The sequence below is a fragment of the Chlorocebus sabaeus genome, chromosome 22, assembly GCF_047675955.1.
Source record: "Chlorocebus sabaeus isolate Y175 chromosome 22, mChlSab1.0.hap1, whole genome shotgun sequence".
Taxonomy (NCBI): Eukaryota; Metazoa; Chordata; class Mammalia; order Primates; family Cercopithecidae; genus Chlorocebus; species Chlorocebus sabaeus.
This window is the reverse complement of record NC_132925.1, coordinates 100,543,324-100,562,118: the sequence shown is the minus strand read 5'-3', so window position 1 is coordinate 100,562,118 and position 18,795 is coordinate 100,543,324. Positions and strand designations below refer to the sequence as shown.

Genomic DNA, 18,795 nt, shown 5'->3' with positions numbered 1-18,795 from the left:
ACATTTTGAAGAGTTGATATGTAAGAGACTCTGAACATCTTATAAATTATCTTTAAAATATTTCCTTTTTTGGGAAGGGAAGAATAAGTATTTGTAAACAAATGCAGAAATATCTTTACCTAAACAAAAGAACAGTTAGTTAACCTTGTTGTGATTAGCAGAGAGGATAGCTGCAGACACTATAAAATCACTCAGCAACAAGATTTGACAAAACGTTAAAGATGGCTCTATTTTTCCTGTTTTATACAGGAAAATATTAAGGCCCTGGGAATTGAAGTACTTTTCCCAACAGTGGAGTAAATGTCAGAGTCAAGGCTGTGTTTTACATCTCGGTTTCCCCACACATCCCACAATATGGTTCTGTTGTGCTGTTCCTTTGTGTGACTCCTCAAAGCCTGGTTAAAGGCGATACCGTATCAAATTGTATTAACTCAGTAGCACAAAACACCAGGGAATTGATTTATAAGTGTATTAACCTTGTGGCATTACTGAAGACCTATCTGATTAGTAGTTATCAAGTAGTCACCCTGGCTAAAAATATAGGTTTGATTTTTAATTTTGAAAATGAAAAATATTTTAAAATATATGGCTTACATCCATATCCCCAGGAAATTTTAATCAAGTTTTAAAACTTCCAAATTTAGATAAACTCATGTTTTTTGTTGTTTTAATTTTCACTCAATGAAAATAGAAAAAAACTAATTGTATAGAACAGCACAGCAGAAGCATTACTTATCGCCAAAAATGGGATGCAACAAGACTGAAGAAGAAAATTCAGGACAGTGCTTAAAAAAGCAGTCTAATGAAAAGTGGGGTCTCCTCAGGATGTCCTTAGGTAGACATTGCAGCAGAACTGCAAAGTTTTCTTTAGAAGGCTGGGGAAGAGAGGAGGAAACAGAGAAGGGGCCAGAGTGGAAAATAGAATGAGGCTCAGAATAGCAAGCGTTAGTGCTGTCCCTATCACCTTCCTCACTTGATCACTGGGTGATCTTGGGCAAGTTTCTTCCTTTCCCTCAGCTCACTTCCTCATCTCTAAGGTAAGTCACTAGACAAGATAGCCTTTGATGTTCATTGTAACTCTAACTGATCTTCCCCAAGCAAATAGCTGGGAAAGACACTGTGCCCACAATATGCAAGACACAAGGTTTACGAGCAAAGAACAAATCAAAACAAAAGATGTTTAAAACCCCTAATGTCACTTGAATTCTTACAACTAAGCAATGGTACATCATACTTTTACAAAGCCCTTCTGTGATTTCATTTTTAAAATCATTTCAAGTTTTATTTTACTTCATATTAAGATAATGGGAGATAAAGTGTTACATGGGTTCATGCAGGAATACATGTAAGAGACACAAAAATCCAATATAGGTAATTGTTATGTTAGTTGTTCCCTTTACTGAGGGGGAGCAGACAAAAGAATGTTAGAAAAAGCTTCATAAAGTGGATTACATAGAATGTGCTTTAAAAGAGTTTGGTATTTTATTGAGTGGGAAAGAGCAATATGGGGAGTTATTGTTCAACGGTTAAAGCTATGCAAAATGAGTCAATTACAAAGATAGGCTCTAAAACATAGTACCTATAGTTATTACTGAGGTATTTTGTATTTAACAATTTGTTAAGAGGGTCGATCTTAGGGGTTTTGACGACGACAACAACAACAACAATAAAGGAACGTAGGAAGCACTTGGAGGTGATGGATATATTATTACCTGGATATTGGTTGTGATAACAAGAGTAATATCTATGTGCAAATTTGCCAAACTATATCCATTAATTGTGTACAGTTTTTGTATAACAATTTTACTTCAGGTCCTACTATATTTCCTGGCAAACAATACTTTATACTTAAAGTAAGAGCAATGATTATTGCATGTGTATGTTGAAAATAATAAAGAAAGCAGGTGACAACAAGACATCCTGAGTCTTTTGGAAATAAATAGCATTCACCTGCTTTCTCATCCATTGAGATATCACCACATTTATGTACTTGTGTGTCCCTGGAAGTTTCTTGTGGGAGATTTAGTTATTCTCTTTTCGTTAGGCTCTACTAACCAAGAACAAATCACAGACTCAGACAGCATCATAAAAAGGCCCAGACCCACGATGTCCAGAGACTCCAGGCTCAACCCACATTGATGCTGGCCTTTCAGCCATGAGACTCCATTTGCTTCTTCTTATTCTCCTTCTTTTTTCAATTCTTTTATCCCCAGGTAAGTTGGTAGCTGATTACTACAAGGTTCTGCAGATTAGAAGGCTATATCCCTGGCCAGACAAGATCCTAGAATCAGTCCTGTGGGTTCAAGAACCTAATATTTACAGCTTCACTAGGATAATAATAGGGAAAAATAGAAAAGAGACTCATTTAGCAGTAGCTCCTGTTGATAAGATTCCATCCATGTTTTTTGATCTAGTGAGTGGATATAATAATGGGTGCTGCTGAAATTCAATCCTGTTAGATCAAACTGCCTACATATAAGTTTCCATGTCCCACCAAGTCATCTCAAGATACAAAGTAAGAATACAACAGAATGTGACCTCAATGAGATGTCTTTGTGGGACCTGGAAATTTATATGCAGGCAGTTAGATCTGACAGGATTGAATTTCAGCAGCATTTATTATTATATTTGCAGAGGTTGCAGTGAGACAAGATCGCGCCATTGCACTCCAGCCTAGGCGACAGAGTGAGACTCCAAAGAAAGAAAGAGAGAGAGAGAGAGAGAGAGAGAGAGAGAAAGGAAGGAAGGGAGTGAGGGAGGGAGGGAGGGAGGGAGGGAGGAAGGAAGGAAGGAGAGAGAGAGAGAGAGAGAAAGAAAGAAAGAAAGAAGAGAGAGAGAGAGAGAGAGAGAAGAAAGAAAGAAAGAAAGAAAGAAAGAAAGAAAGAAAGAAAGAAAGAAAGAAAGAAAGAAAGAAAGAAAAGAAAAGAAAGAAATAAGGAAAGAAAGAAAGAAAGAGAAAGAAAGAAAAGAAAGAAAGAAGGAAAGAAAGAAAGAAAGAAAGAAAGAAAGAAAGAAAGAAAGAAAGAAAGAAAGAAAGAAAGAAAGAAAGAAAGAAAGCAAGCAAGCAAGCAAGCATTAGTGAGGGAGAGTGAGTGAGAGTGAGTGTGTTTGGGCCCCTACTGATGATGCTAAACTATCACAAGCCCACACTCAGCCTTTCAACATTTGCTGGAGATTCACTTGTTTCCTTGTTATCTCCACCAAGGGCAGCTTCCTCCTGCTTCTGCTGCTGCAACTCAGCTAGGCACAAAGCATGTGTGGATCCGTTCTTTTTTCAGCAGGGCTTCATCACTCTGAATTTAAGTTAATTAGCTTTTTTTGAGGCCTCAGTTCTGTGTTTTAAAATGAAATCTATGATCTATAGATTATCCAGCTTATTCTCTTTGTCAGGGCAAGAGCATTTTTCTATAACTTTCTAAATTCTAAACAAAAGTAAAAGTTCACTTCTTTTCAGAATCACCATGTGTCAGAAAGTGTTACTATTATCATCAGTTTAGTGATATTTATGGAATTCCAAGTTGACTCTAATATCAGCTTTTGGGTTAAGTTCTTTCTTTCTGATATGTAGCCTTTGAAATTTTATTTGCTGCAGATCTCTTGGTAGTGAACAATTTTCATTTTTATCTGTCAATTTCATATTGTGATTTTTGATCTTGAAAGACAGCATTACTGAGTACCCAATTCTATATTAACAGTTATTTGCTCTCAACATTTGTTGATACTAGTTTACTCATTTTTAGTTTTTACTTTACTATAATAATCAGATAAATATTATTTCATTATAAATTATCCTTTTTTCAATGTTTGTATGGTCTGGTGTTTGGTTTTAATGTTTTATAATTTAACTAAAGTGAGTTTATTTTTATATCATCTGTTAGAAATAAATTCTTTGAATCAATGGATTTATACCTTTTCTTAATTTCTTTTTGAGAATCTCTTGAAATGGTGAATCCTTTTACACTTCTCTCCCCCCATATTTGAATTAAATAAATGTTAGACCTTGTGTTTCCATGCTAAATTCTGGGTATATCATTTAAACATTTTTTTCTTCACTAGTTATCCTCTTGCCTGTATCTAATATATCATTAATAACTTGCATTTATTTTAAAATTATTTTTTGTTTCAGACCTGCCTTTTTTTTTTTTTTTTTTTTTTTTGGAGATGGAGTCTCGCTCTGTTGCCCAGGCTGGAGTGCAGTGGTGCGATCTTGGCTCACTGCAACCTCCACCTCTCAGGTTCAAGCGATTCTTCTATCTCAGCCTCCTGAGTAACTGGGACTACAGGCACCTGCCACCATGCTCGGCTAATTTTTATATATATATTTTTTTAGTAGAGACAAGGTTTCACTATCTTGGGCATGCTGGTCTTGAACTCCTGACCTCGTGATCCACCCATCTTGGCCTCCCAAAATGCTGGGATTACAGGCATGAACCACCACGCCCAGCCAGACCTGCCCGTTTTTTCTATCATCTATATTGTTTTACTATTGTTTTTACATCTTTGTAATAGTAGATTGTTTCTTTAAACAATTGATACATACCTGCTTAATTATTTCTCCACATTGACGATTTCAATACATCTAGTTTTAAAGGGTCTAGATATGCTATTCATTTCATTAACTTTTATTCATGGTGTCTTGCTTACCTGATCATTTTTAATACTGAACTCATTGTTCATCCTTAACCTGACATCATTTTATGGTCTGAAATGAGAATGCTATTATCCAGACTTCCTCTGTGAAGCTAACTCAATGCTTTAACTCAATATAGAAGTTTCAGCATTAACAAACTGGAACTTCTGATGGCCCAAGAGTCAGTAGTACCATCATTAGCATTACTGATCATAGCAGATCTTCCCAGAAGATCTGGGAAACCCTCACCCCCTCCATCAGCTATCCAATACAAAGTGCCCACTGCTCAAGCACCAGTTCACAGACTATTTTTGTGTTTGAAAGAGGAGATATTTTAAGAACTTGCCTAACCATTTTCAGGGCTAGAAATGTTTCAAAGAGATCCTCTACTATATATATGTTCTATAGCAGCAGTCACTTGAGAGCAGCTCACTTGCAGTCATGGCCAAAAGCCTAAATCTTTCTTTCATTCTAGTCACACCTATTTTGTATCTTTTGGGGATATCTCAGATTCAGATGCATTCATAGTATTCTATGATTTGCGACACTACTATAGATTCTTCAAAATGTTACAACATTCCAATGGTATGTTGGGAGGTATAGAAGGAGAGGAAAAACAATGGGCTCAAATCTCCTCTGACTTCTCTTCTTACAATATGTTTCATTGTTCAAAACTTTTAGAACTATATTAATACAGCATTGACAGTGGGAATTCTTCTTTTCCTTCTGACTTTAATAGGATAAAAGGAAGTGTTTTGCTATGAAATTGCTATGTGGGTTGTATTCAGATAAATTTTGACTTCATAAAGGCAATATTCTCCTCATTATTTTTAAATGCTTACCAGGATTCACAGTATTATTTTCAGTTCTCCCTGTTTAAACGCATATTTAAATAACTTGATGACTTAGATATAGTGTATATGTTACTCTGCTACAGAAACAGAAAAAACACCACCAAATTGTATTCTAAGATACTTGGTACACCAATTGCACCATCTTTTTTTTATCTAAGACATTCAATTCCTCCACAGGTGGGAGCACATGAATTAGCATCATTTACTACTCGTAGCTTTCACTACAGACTTTCAGACTTATGGTGCCTAAAAGAAATAGAATACTTCTAGCTGAGTTTAAAAGCTACAAATAAAAAGAGGAAACATACACTATTTTGAAAGTATCACTTGAGTGTTATGCATGTATTTCAATATTATATTGCTAATTTTAATTGTTCAAAGTTAAAGAGCTTAAACCTCCCCCTCATGCATTCCTGAATCACCCATTACTCCCACACATGCATTGTTCGATACAGCATAAACCTAAGTAAATAAAGATGTGGCAAAATGAAAAAAATAAAATAACGTTATACCATTCTCATCTGTGAATGGCATCAGTAGACAGATGTGAATAAAAGTAATGTGATTATAATTTTAAAAATCATATTTAATAGGATCCATTTATTATTAAATGAACATTAGGCTACTTAATAATAAATCTTTGACACAATGAAAACTCTTAATGCAGAGTGAGACCAAAATGAAAGTAATAACTGTTTTTCTCCTAACCCTTGCTTTAGTTGGTCTTTCCACCAGACTGTCACTTTAAGGATATTATAATAGCACAAAGCCACCAGCTTTACCATTAGAGAGATCTTCATTAAATTATCTTTGTTGTAATAAAGGTTAACTGGAGGAAATACTGGTCTGGACACAATAATAAGTGTCAAGCTTTCTAATATTTTCCACTTTTGGACACAAATTGAAAGGATCATTTATAATGTTAAAAATATACTTTTTTCTAACTAATCTATCCTATGACTAAGACACTATTAGCAATGAAAGTAGATAGAGCAAATCTAAATGTGGAGAGAAAAAGTAATTTCCACTTGTTTGAACAGATGAAAGCACGAATAAATTGAAAGCCTGAAATATTACCTTGGGGGAATAAAATCACTCGGGGGAGCAAAAGCAGGATACACCAGCCTTTAACTCTACACTTCCCCCAAGAAAAAATTTATAGATAGCTATGTACAAACCAAAATAGCGCTGGGAGGGTTCAAGGGACCACTTAAGAAACTACGGCAACACAGTGAAGCCAAAAAAAAAGAGAGAGAGAGAGAGAGAGTGAAAGAATAAAAAAACAAAAAAAAAAAAAAAAACGAATAGCAATATAGAAAAAACAACTCCTGAAATCAGCATACCTGAGACAGCAGAAACATCTTTTTTGGCTAGGAACGAAAAAAGCAGAAAGGGACTATCAGTATCAGCCACAAGGTGGAACCACTATGGCCCTCAGTAACCCTCTCTGGCAGAAGACACTGGCATTTTTGCCTTGCAGTAAGCAACAGCCATTTCTGAGAGAAAACCCAGAGGAAAAGATGAAGATGTACCATCCCCTCCCACATCCCTTTTCCCCCACCAAAAATACCGTGACTATTGTGCCAAACCAGGATCGGAACTACTACCTTTCTTAATCTGCATGTGTCTCTGACATATGAGCAGCAACCATTTCAGAAGCTCCCACATAAAAATGCTCATACTAAATTTATTCTGTTACTTAAGAGTATTTATGGATTTACATTCCATTTGTGGACTATCTCACTGGATCTTCTTTCCTGCAGTAAGAGGTGGTTTGGGTGCTGCTGAAGGTCATTGTCTCAATTTGTCTGGTGTTTGCAGAAGAGATGTCTGCAAAGTAGTAGAAGATCAAATTGGTGACTGCCGAAGAAGGATGAAGTGCTGTAGAGCATGGTGGATTTTAATGCCAATTCCAACACCACTTATCATGTCAGATTATCAAGAACCCCTTAAACCTAAGTTGAAATGAAACTGATGTAAAATAAAAATACATCAAAAGTGAAGTTATTTGCATCTAAGAATATTGAAATATACATATTAAGTACTTCCATCTTGATAACCATCTTGTGTTTTCACTTATCAACATAAATGAATAAATACTAATTTCAAATATACCCAATACTATTTCTTTGTGAGTCATTAACAGATCTTAACAAAACCTTTAAAAATGAGAAAACTGTTACTTTTGTTTTCCAAGATGGTGGATTGAAGGCATTGTTAGCCTGCCTTTTGCACTTGGAAAGACAAAATGGTGTGTAGAGATTCACACTGAAGTTTCTTTCAAGAAGCAACACAGGAACTTAACAGGAAAATTGAAATAAACCACAGACCATTTGAAAGAAGCAGCAGGATGCAGCTTACACCATAAGCTAGGCAGAAAATTTTGAGTTTCCAGGGTGTGAGATGGGGATAAACTGACTGTAAGATATACACTTCCAATGGGAAACCTATCAATCTAGGCCATGGGGGAAGGCCTTAATCGTACTCAGGGCTGGAGTTGATTCAGTGAAGAGTGACGAGTATATGAGGAGTGGCATTGGGATGTGCTTTGAGTCTCCAGCACGTTCCCAGTTTCTGGCAGGATGGAGGGAAGCCATTTCTGATTCTACCTCAGAGAGGACCTCCCAGAAATCTGCCAGCTAACTCAAATGGTGGTCACAGGTTGAGAGAACCTCCCAACAGAAATGTTTGATATAATTTCTGTGGGGACAAACTCCCCAGGCCAGAACTGAGAGGTGAGTGGGACGTGTGATGCAGCAGCAAGCACAGGAGCTGGATGCCCCTGCTCTGCAGGTGGATCAGGAGGGGTTTGGCCTGAAGGCTGCAGTTACTGTCTCAATAGGAGAGGATTATGGTATGGGTCAGTTTTGAGCTCTGAGTTTAGACTTCTTGAAACTTAGCTAACTACTCCCAGTGGAACACTGTGGGTGTGAGACCTGCCTTGCCAAGGATGTGGGAGCTGGATGGGGCTTACTGCCAAGCTGCTACTCCCCATTCTTCATATGGACTCTCCTTGTACAGAGGCAGAGGCAGCTTCACTTCTCTCTGGAAAATTACCCCAGTGGCCTAAGAACTGCCTTCCAATTCCCACTGGAGCCACTGCTTGTCCCACACGTAGAGAGCCAGAGCATCACTTTACCTGACCTAGTTGCCACTTGGTTTTGCTCAACCACCTACCCTGGTAGATTAACACAAATAACAGAAGAAACTTTTAGAAGCCCTTTGGCTCTACCCGTTCCCTGAGACACCAGAGTACCTCCCATGGGTAACATAAGGCAAGTCCAAATCTCACCACTACCACCACAGCTGGCAGTCTTTTGCAAGCACCACCTCCTGGCTGAAGGCCAACTGACACAGTCCATTAGAGCATCTTGAATTCAGAACATTCAATGTCATGACAGGCCGGGGAGCCTCCTCTGCCCTAATTTGGCTCTCTATCACACATTCACACACATACACACACGCACGCACACACACACACACGTCACACACACACATCAACCTACTGGCAAACCGAGGTAAACACACACACACACACACACACACACCTGCTCAATTCAGGCCATTATCCCTGATGAACATCGATGCAAAAATTCTCAATTAAATACTGGCAAACCGAATCCAGCAGCACATCAAAAAGCTTATCCACCACGATCAAGTGGGCTGCATCTTTGGGGTGAAAGGCTGATTCAACATACACAAATCAATAAATGTAATTGATCACGTAAACAGAACCAAAGGCAAACACCAGACAATTATTTTGATACACGCAAAAATGCCTCTGATAAAATTCAACATCCCTTCCTGTTAAAAACTCTCAATAAACTACATATTGATGGAACATACTTTAAAATAATAAGAGCTATTTCATACAGCCAATATCATAAAGAATAGGCAAAAGCTGGAAGCATTCCATTTGAAAACCGGTACAAGACAAGGAAGCCCTCTGTAACCACTTCTATTCAACATAGTATTGGAAGTTCTTGCCAGGGCAATCAGGCAATAGAAAGAAATAAAGGGTATTCCAATAGGAAGAGAGAAAGTCAACTTGTCTCTGATTGCAGATGACATGACTTCCTATTTAGAAAACCCCATCATCTCAACCGAAAAACTTCTTGAACTGATAAGCAACTTCACCAAGGTCTCAAGATACAAAATCATTGTGCAAAAATCACAAGCATTCCATTACACCAACAATAGTCAAGCAGAGAGCCAAATCAAGAATGAACTCCCATTCACAATTGCTACAAAGAGAGTAAAATACCTAGGAATACAACTAGGAGTACAACGGATGTGAAGGACTTCTTCAAGGACAACTGCAAACCACTGCTCAAGGTAATAAGAGAGGACACAGACGAATGGAAAAACATTCCATCCTCATGAATAGGAAGAATCAATATTGTGAAAATGACCATACTGCCCAAACATTATAGATTCAATGCTATACCCATCAAAATACCGTTGACATTTTTCACAGAATTAGAAAGAACTATTTGAAATGTCATATGGAATCAAAGAATACTCCATATAGCCAAGACAATCATAAACAAAAATAACAAAGCTGGAGGCATTACGCTAACTTCAAACTGTACTAGAAGGCTACGGTACCAAAACAGCAGGCTACTGCTGCCAAAACAGACATATAGACCAATGGAGCAGAGCAAAGACCTCAGAAAAAACACCACACATCTATGACCACCTGATCTTTGACAAACCTGACAAAAACAAGCAAGGGAGAAAGGATCTCCTATTCAGTAAATGATGCTGGGAAAACTGGCTTGCCATATACAGAAAACCAAAACTTGACCCCTTCCTTACACCTTATACAATAATTAACTCAAGCTGGATTAAAGATTTAAATGTAAAATCCAAAACCATAAAAACCCTAGAAGAAAACCTAGACAATATCATTCAGGACACAGGCAAGGACAAAGATTTCATGACAAAAATGTCAAAAGCAATTGCAACAAAAGCCAAAATTGACAAATCGGATCTAATTAAACTAAAGACCTTCTGCACAGCAAAGAAACTATCATCAGCATGAGCAATCAACCTACAGGATGGGAGAAAATTATTGCAACCTACCCATCGGACAAAGGACTAATAACAAAAATTGACAAGGAACTTAAACATATTTACAAGCAAAAAAACAAACAACCCCATCAAAAGTGAGCAAAGGATATGAACAGAAACTTATCAAAAGAAGACAGTTATCTAACCAACAAATATATTTTTTAAAAGCTCAACAATACTGATCATCAGAGAAGTGAAAATCAAAACTACAATGAGATACCATCTCACACCCATCAGAATGGTGATTATTAAAAAGTTAAGAAACAATAGATGCTGGTGAGGCTGAGAAGAAAGAGGAACGCTTTTACACTGTTGGGGAAACTGTAAATTAGTTCAACCATTGTGGAAGACAGCATGGTGATTCCTCAAGGATCTAGAACCAGAAACACCATTTGACTCAGTAATCCCATTAGTGGCTACATACCCAAAGGAATATAAATCATTCCACTATAAAGACACATGCACATGTAAGTTTATTGCAGCACTATATACAATAGCAAAGACATGAAACCAACCCAAATGCGCTTCAGTGCTAGACTGGATAAAGAAAATGTGGTACCTATACACCATAAAATACTATGCAGTCATAAAAAGGAATGAGATCATGTCTTTTGCAGGCACATGGATGAAGCCATCATACTGAGCAAACTAACACAGTAACAAAAAAATCAAACATCGCATGTTCTCACTAATAAGTGAAAGTTGAACTTTGAGAAAACAAGGACACAGTGAGGGGAACAACACACAACACGGCCCGCTGGGGACTGGGGGTGAGGGAAGAGAACTTAGAGGATGAGTCAATAGGTGCAACAAACCATCATGGCAAAGGATACCTATATAACAAACCTGTACGTTCTGCACATGTATCCCGTATTTTTTAAATTTAAAAACAGGAAATACTTATGGACATACATACATACATACATACACACATACATTCTTCCCGGATCTTCATTCCTGGTAAGCCAAGGAACCTGGAGAAACACCAGAATTCTGTCCCTCTGAAAATGCAGGACAGGTCTACCTTCATCAGCATAAAATTTTGGACCAAATGTGGTAAGTGCAGGTCCACCCCACAATGAGTAACTGAAAATTGAGGCAGTATTTCAGATCCAAAAAAACTGATGAAGCAATTCGTGACACATTTGGGTTGTTTTTGCCTTTTCCTACTACTAAGAGTGCTAGCAGGAAGAAGGAAGAACGGTGTACAAATATCTGTTTGATTCTCTGCTTTCAGAATCCTTTGCTTGTTTGTGTGTTTGTTTGTTCTTTCTTGAGACAGGACATCACTCCAGTCAGCCAGGCTTTTCCAGTCTGTAATTTTTGTTGTTTCCTTTTGTCAAGTTTTAGAAGATTTTATTTAATTTCTATTGAACTTTAAGGCATTTTTAGATGTGTATTAAAACATTATCTCACATGCTGTGTGTTACATTTCATTTATTTTCATCATCCCTTTTTTATTTTATTATTTTATTTTATTATAGTTTATATTCTAGGGAATATATGCACAAAGTGCAGGTTTGTTACATATGTATACATATGCCATGTTGGTGTGCTGCACCCATTAACTCGTCATATACATTAGGCGTATCTCCTAATGCTATCCTTCCCTCCTCCCCCCACCCCACAACAGGCCCTGGTGTGTGATGTTCCCCTTCCTGTGTCCAGTTGTTCTCATTGTTCAATTCCCATCCATGAGTGAGAACATATGGTGTTTGGTTTTCTGTTCTTGCAGTAGTTTGCTGAGAATGATGGTTTCCAGCTGCATCCATGTCCCTACAAAAGACATGAACTCATCCTCTTTTATGGCTGCATAGTACTCCATGGTGTATATGTGCCACATTTTCTTAATCCAGTCTACCATTGATGAACATTTGGGTTGGTTCCAAGTCTTTACTGTTGTGAATAGTGACGCAATAAACATATGTGTGCATGTCTTTATAGCAGCATGATTTATAATCCTTTGGGGATATAGCCAGTAATGGGATGTCTGGGACAAATGTATTTCTAGTTCTAGATCCTTAAGGAATCGCCATGCTGTTTTCCACAATGGTTGAACTAGTTGACAGTTCCACCCACAGTGTAAAAGTGTTCCTATTTCTCCACATCCTCTCCATCACCTGTTGTTTCCTGACTTTTTAATGATCACCATTCTAACTTGTGTGAGACGATATCTCATTGTGGTCTTGATTTGCATTTCTTTGATGGCTAGTGATGATGAGCATTTTTTCATGTATCTGTTGACTACATAAATGTCTTCTTTTGAGAAGTGTCTGTTCATATCCTTTGCCCGCTTTTTGATGAGACTGTTTTTGGTTTTTGTTTCTTGTAAATTTCTTTGAGTTCTTTGTAGGTTCTGGATATTAGCCCTTTGTCAGATGAGTAGATTGCAAAAATTTTCTCCCATTCTGTAGGTTGCCTGTTTATTCTGATGATAGGTTCTTCTGCTGTGCAGAAGCTCTTTAGTTTAATTAGATCCCATTTGTCAATTTTGACTTTTGTTGCCATTGCTTTTGTTGTTTTAGACATGAAGTCCTTGCCCACGCTTGTGTCCTGAATGGTATCGCCTAGGTTTTCTTCTAGGGTTTTTATGGTTTTAGGTCTAACATTTAAGTCTCTAATGCATCTTGAATTAATTTTTGTATAAGGTGTAAGGAAAGGATACATTTTCAGCTTTCTACTTATGGCTAGCCACTTTTCCCAGCAGTATTTATTAAATAGGGAATCCTTTCTCCATTTCTTGTTTTTGTCAGGTTTGTCAAAGATCAGATAGTTGTAGAAGTGTGGTATTATTTCTGAGGGCTCTGTTCTGTTCCATTGGTCTATAGCTCTGTTTTGGTACCAGTACCATGCTGTTTTGGTTACTGTAGCCTTGTAGTACAGTTTGAAGTCAGGTAGTGTGATGACTCCAGCTTTGTTCTTTTGACTTAGGATTGTCTTGGCAATGTGGGCTCTTTTTTGGTTCCATATGAACTTTAAAGTAGTTTTCTCCAATTCTGTGAAGAAAGTCACTGGTAGCTTAATGGGGATGGCATTGAATCTATAAATCACCTTGCACAGTATGGCCATTTTCACTATATTGATTCTTGATTCTTCCTATCCATGAGCATGGAATGTATGGAATGTTCTCCCATTTGTTTCTGTCCTCTTTTATTTCATTGAGCAGTGGTTTGTAGTTCTCCTTGAAGAGGTCCTTCACATCCCTTGTAAGTTAGATTCCTAGATATTTTATTCTCTTTGAAGCAATTGTGAATGGGAGTTCACTTATGATTTGGTTCTCTGTTTGTCTGTCATTGGTGTATAAGAATGCTTGTGATTTTTGCAAATTGATTTTGTATCCTGAGACTTTGCTGAAGTTGCTTATCAGCTTAAGGAGATTTTGGGCTGAGAGGATGAGGTTTTCTAAATATACAATCATGTCATCTGCAAACAGGGACAATTTGACTTCCTCTTTTCCTAATTGAATACCCTTTATTTCTTTCTCTTTGCCTGGTTGCCCTGGCCAGAAGTTCAACATTATGTTGAATAGGAGTGGTGAAAGAGGGCATCCCTGTCTTGTGCTAGCTTTCAAGGGGAATGCTTCCGGTTTTTGCCTATTCAATATGATATAGGCTGTGGGTTTGTCATAAATAGCTCTTATTATTTTGAGATATGTTCCATCAATTCTGAATTTATTAAGTTTTTAGCATGAAGAGCTGTTGAATTTTGTCAAAGGCCTTTTCTGCATCTATTGAGATAATCATGTGGTTTTTGTCTTTGGTTCTGTTTATATGCTGCATTATGTTTATTGATTTGTGTATGTTGAACCAGTCTTGCATCCCAGGGATGAAGCCCACTTGATCATGGTGGATAAGCTTTTTGAAGTGCTGTGGATTTGGTTTACCAGTATTTTATTGAGGATTTTTGCATGGATGTTCATCAGGGATATTGGTCTAAAATTCTCTTTTTTATGTTGTGTCTCTGCCAGGCTTTGGTATCAGGATGGTGTTGGCCTTATAAAATGAGTTAGGGAGGATTCCCTCTTTTTCTATTGATTAGAATAGTTTCAGAAGGAATGGTACCAGCTCCTCCTTGTACCTCTGGTAGAATTCGGCTATGAATCTTTCTGGTCCTGGACTTTTTTGGTTGGTAGGCTATTAATTATTGCCTTAATTTCAGAGCCTGTTATTGGTCTATTCAGGGATTCAACTTCTTCCTGGTTTAGTCTTGGGAGAATGTATGTGTCCAGGAATTTATCCATTTACTCTAGGTTTTCTAGCTTATTTATGTAGAGGTGTTTTTAGTATTCTCTGATGGTACTTTGTATTTCTGTGGGGTCAGTGGTGATATCCCCTTTATCATTTTTTATTGCATCTATTTGATTCTTCTCTCTTTTCTTCTTTATTAGTCTTGCTAGCTGCCTATCAATTTTGTTAATCTTTTCAAAAAATCAGCTTCTGGATTCATTGACTTTTTGAAGGGTTTTTTGTGTCTCTGTCTCCTTCAGTTCTGCTCTGATCTTAGTTATTTCTTACCTTCTGCTAGCTTTTGAATGTGTTTGCTCTTGCTTCTCTAGTTCTTTTAGTTGTGATATTAGGATGTCAATTTTAGATCTTTCCTGCTTTCTCTTGTGAGAATTTAGTGCTATAAATTTCCCTCTACACACTGCTTTAAATGTGTCCAGAGATTCTGGTATGATGTATCTTTGTTCTCATTCGTTTCAAAGAACATCTTTATTTCTGCCTTCATTTCGTTATGTAAACAGTAGTCATTCAGGAGCAGGTTGTTTAGTTTCCATTTAGTTGAGCAGTTTTGATTGAGTTTCTTAATCCCGAGTTCTAGTTTGATTGCACTGTGGTCTGAGAGACAGTTTGTTATAGTTTCTGTTCTTTTATATTTCCTGAGGAGTGCTTTACTTCCAACTATGTGGTCAATTTTGGAATAAGTGCGATATGGTGTTAAGAAGAATGTATATTCTGTTGGTTTGGGGTGGAGAATTCTGTAGATGTCTATTAGGTCTGCTTGGTGCAGAGTTGGGTTCAATTCCTGTATATCCTTAACTTTCTGTCTCATTGATCTGTCTAATGTTGACAGTGGGGTATTAAAGTCTCCCATTGTCATTGTGTGGGAGTCTAAGTCTCTTTGTAAGTTTCTAAGGACTTGCTTTATGAATCTGGGTGCTCCTGAATTGGGTGTATATATATTTTGGATAGTTAGCTCTTCCTGTTGAATTGATCCCTTTACGATTGTGTAATGGCCTTCTTTGTCTCTTTTGATCTTTCTTGGTTTAAACTCTGTTTTATCAGCAACTAGGATTGCAACGCCTGCCATTTTTTGTTTTCCATTTGCTTGGTAGATCTTCCTCCATCCCTTTATTTTGAGCCTATGTGTGTCTCTGCACGTGAGATGGGTCTCCTGAATACAGCAAACTGGTGGGTCTTGTCACCACCAGGCCTGCCCTATAAGAGCTCCTGACTCTTTATCCAACTTGCCAGTCTGTGTCTTTTAGGTGGAACATTTAGCCCATTTACATTTAGGTTAATATTGTTACATGTGAACTTGATCCTGTCATTATGATGTTGGCTGGTTATTTTGCTCATTAGTTGATGCAGTTTCTTCCTAGCATCGATGGTCTTTACATTTTGGCATGTTTTTGCAGTGGCTGGTACCGGTTGTTCATTTCCATGTTTAGTGCTTCCTTCAGGAGCTCTTGTAGGGCAGGCCTGGTGGTGACAAAATCTCTCAGCGTTTGCTTGTCTGTAAGGATTTTATTTCTCCCTCACTTATGAAACTAAATTTGGCTGGATATGAAATTCTGGGTTTAAAATTCTTTTCTTTAAGAATGTTGAATATTGCCCCACCCCTCCCTTCTGGCTTGTAGAGTTTCTGCCGAGAAATCCACTGTTAGTCTAATAGACTTCCCTTTGTGGGTAACCCGACCTTTCTTTCTGGCTGCCCTTAACATTTTTTCGTTCATTTCAACTTTGGTAAATCTGACAATTATGTGTCTTGGAGTTGCTCTTCTTGAGGAGTATCTTTGTGGCGTTCTCTGTATTTCCTGAATTTGAATGTCAGCCTGCCTTGCTAGGTTGGGGGAGTTCTCCTGGATGATATCCTGCAGAATGTTTTCCAACTTGGTTCCATTCTCCCCCTCACTTTCAGGTACACAAATCAGACGTAGATTTTGCCTTTTCCCATATTGCCATATTTCTTGGAGGCTTTGTTCGTTTCTTTTTACTCTTTTTTCTCTAAACTTCTCTTCTCACTTCATTTTATTCATTTGATCTTCAATCACTGACGCCCTTTCTTCCAGTTGACCGAGTCGGTTACTGAAGCTTGCGCATTTGTCATGTAGTTCTTGTGTCATGGTTTTCAGCTCTCTCAGGTCATTTAAGGACTTCTTTACATTGGTTATTCTAGTTAGCCATTCAGGAAATCTTTTTTCAAGGTTTTTAGCTTCTTTGCTATGGGTTCAAACTTCCTCCTTTAGCTCAGAGAAGTTTGATCGTCTGAAGCCTTCTTCTCTCAACTCGTCAAAGTCATTCTCTGTTCAACTTTGTTCCATTGCTGGAGAGGAGCTGCATTCCTTTGGAGGGGGAGTGTTGCTCAGATTTTTAGAATTTTCAGTTTTTCTGCACTTCTTTTTCCCCATCTTTGTGGTTTTATCTACCTTTGGTCTTTGATGATGTTGATGTACAGATGGGGTTTTGGTGTGGATGTCCTTTCTGTTTGTTTGTTAGCTTTCTTTCTAATAGTCATGACCCTCAGCTACAGGTCTGTTGGAGTTTGCTCAAGATCCACTCCAGACCCTGTTTGCCTAGGTGGCAACAGTGGAGGCTGCAGAAGAGTGAATATTGCTGAACGGCAAATGTTTCTGCCTGATTATTCCTCTGGAAGCTTCGTCTCAGAGGGGTACCCGGTTGTGTGAGATATGAGGTGTCAATCTGACCCTAGTGGGGGTGTCTCTCAGTTAGGCTACTCCAGGGTCAGGGACCCACTTGAGCAGGCAGTCTGTCTGTTCTCAGATCTCAAACACCATGCTGGGAGAACCACTACTCTCTTCAAAGCTGTCAGACAGGGACATTTAAATCTGCAGAGGTTTCTGCTGCCTTTTGTTTGGCTATGCCCTCTCCCCAGAGGTGGAGTCTACAGAGACAGGCAGGCCTCTTTGAGCTGTGGTGGGCTCCACCCAGTTTGAGCTTCCCCACCACTTTGTTTACCTACTCAAGCCTCAGCAATGGCGAGCGCCCCTCCTCCAGCCTTGCAGCCTCCTTGCAGTTAGATCTTGGACTACTGTGCTAGCAATGAGGGAGGCTCTGTGGGCGTGGGACTCTCCAAGCCAGATGCAGGATATAATCTCCTGGAGTGACGTTTGCTGAGACCCTTGATAAAGGACAGTGTTAGGGTGGGAGTAACCCAATTTTCCAGGTGCTGTGTATCACGGTTTCCCTTGGCTAGGAAAGGAAATTCCCTTCCCCCTTCCACTTCCTGGGTGAGGTGATGCCTCGCCCTTCTTCGGTTGTTGCTCTGTGTGCTGCATTCACTGTCCTGCCCCCACTGTCCAACAAGCCCCAGTGAGATGAACCCGGTACCTAGTTGGAAATGCAAAAATCACCCGTCTCCTGTGTTGCTCCCGCTGGGAGCTGGAGGCTGGATCTGTTCCTATTCGGCCATCTTGGAACTGTCTCTCATCGCTCCTTTAATGAACAAAAGGTTTTAGCTTAGATATCTTCCTGTTTGTCAAGTTTTTCTGATTTTGACTTTTCAAAATATGCTGTCATATACAAGAAACCCTTGGATATAAAATTCCATGAATATTTCTCTTTTCTTGCAGTCACCACTTCGGTGGATGTCATCAATTAATCTCTGGGTTATAGCATGTTTTCTTGAAAGTGTTCTGCAGTCTATTTTGGGCATTGAGAATTTCATCAAACTTAAGTGAATATTTCTACAAATTGAACGCATAGTCCCTTTTGATGCTTTATTATTTGCATATATTGCTTCCACAAGACCATTTCATGCAAAGACTTGTTTTGTCCCCACAGCCAGATCATTGCAACATGATATAAAATCAATTGGTCAAAAATGGGAAGGTTATCTCTGGAAAGTCTATTTGACTCCATTGATCTCTCCATTTTAATTAAGACACAATATGCTGTGTTAATTACATAACATCGCTGCACATTCTCAAATCAGAAAGTGTAGTTCCAACTTTGGAAGTACTTCTCAACAACACACACACTCACATCCAGACACAAA

At 38.3% G+C, this 18,795-nt stretch overlaps 1 protein-coding gene across 2 annotated transcripts in view; it reads left to right on the top strand.

Annotated features, from left to right (window-relative positions):
• LOC140709874 (beta-defensin 109-like) overlaps positions 1-8,993 on the top strand; it is a 167,578-nt gene extending 158,585 nt beyond the window's left edge. The window contains exons 5-6 of one of the 2 annotated variants that reach the window (XM_073010332.1): positions 2,045-2,213; positions 7,248-8,993. In XM_073010332.1, the coding sequence (XP_072866433.1) occupies positions 2,156-2,213; positions 7,248-7,453 (264 nt within the window). In that variant the 5' untranslated portion in view covers positions 2,045-2,155 and the 3' untranslated portion in view covers positions 7,454-8,993. Of the gene's footprint in view, positions 1-2,044; positions 2,731-7,247 lie in introns of those variants that run through there. The other variant, XR_012090672.1, reaches the window with a different exon arrangement.
• The last annotated feature ends 9,802 nt before the right edge of the window (positions 8,994-18,795 follow it).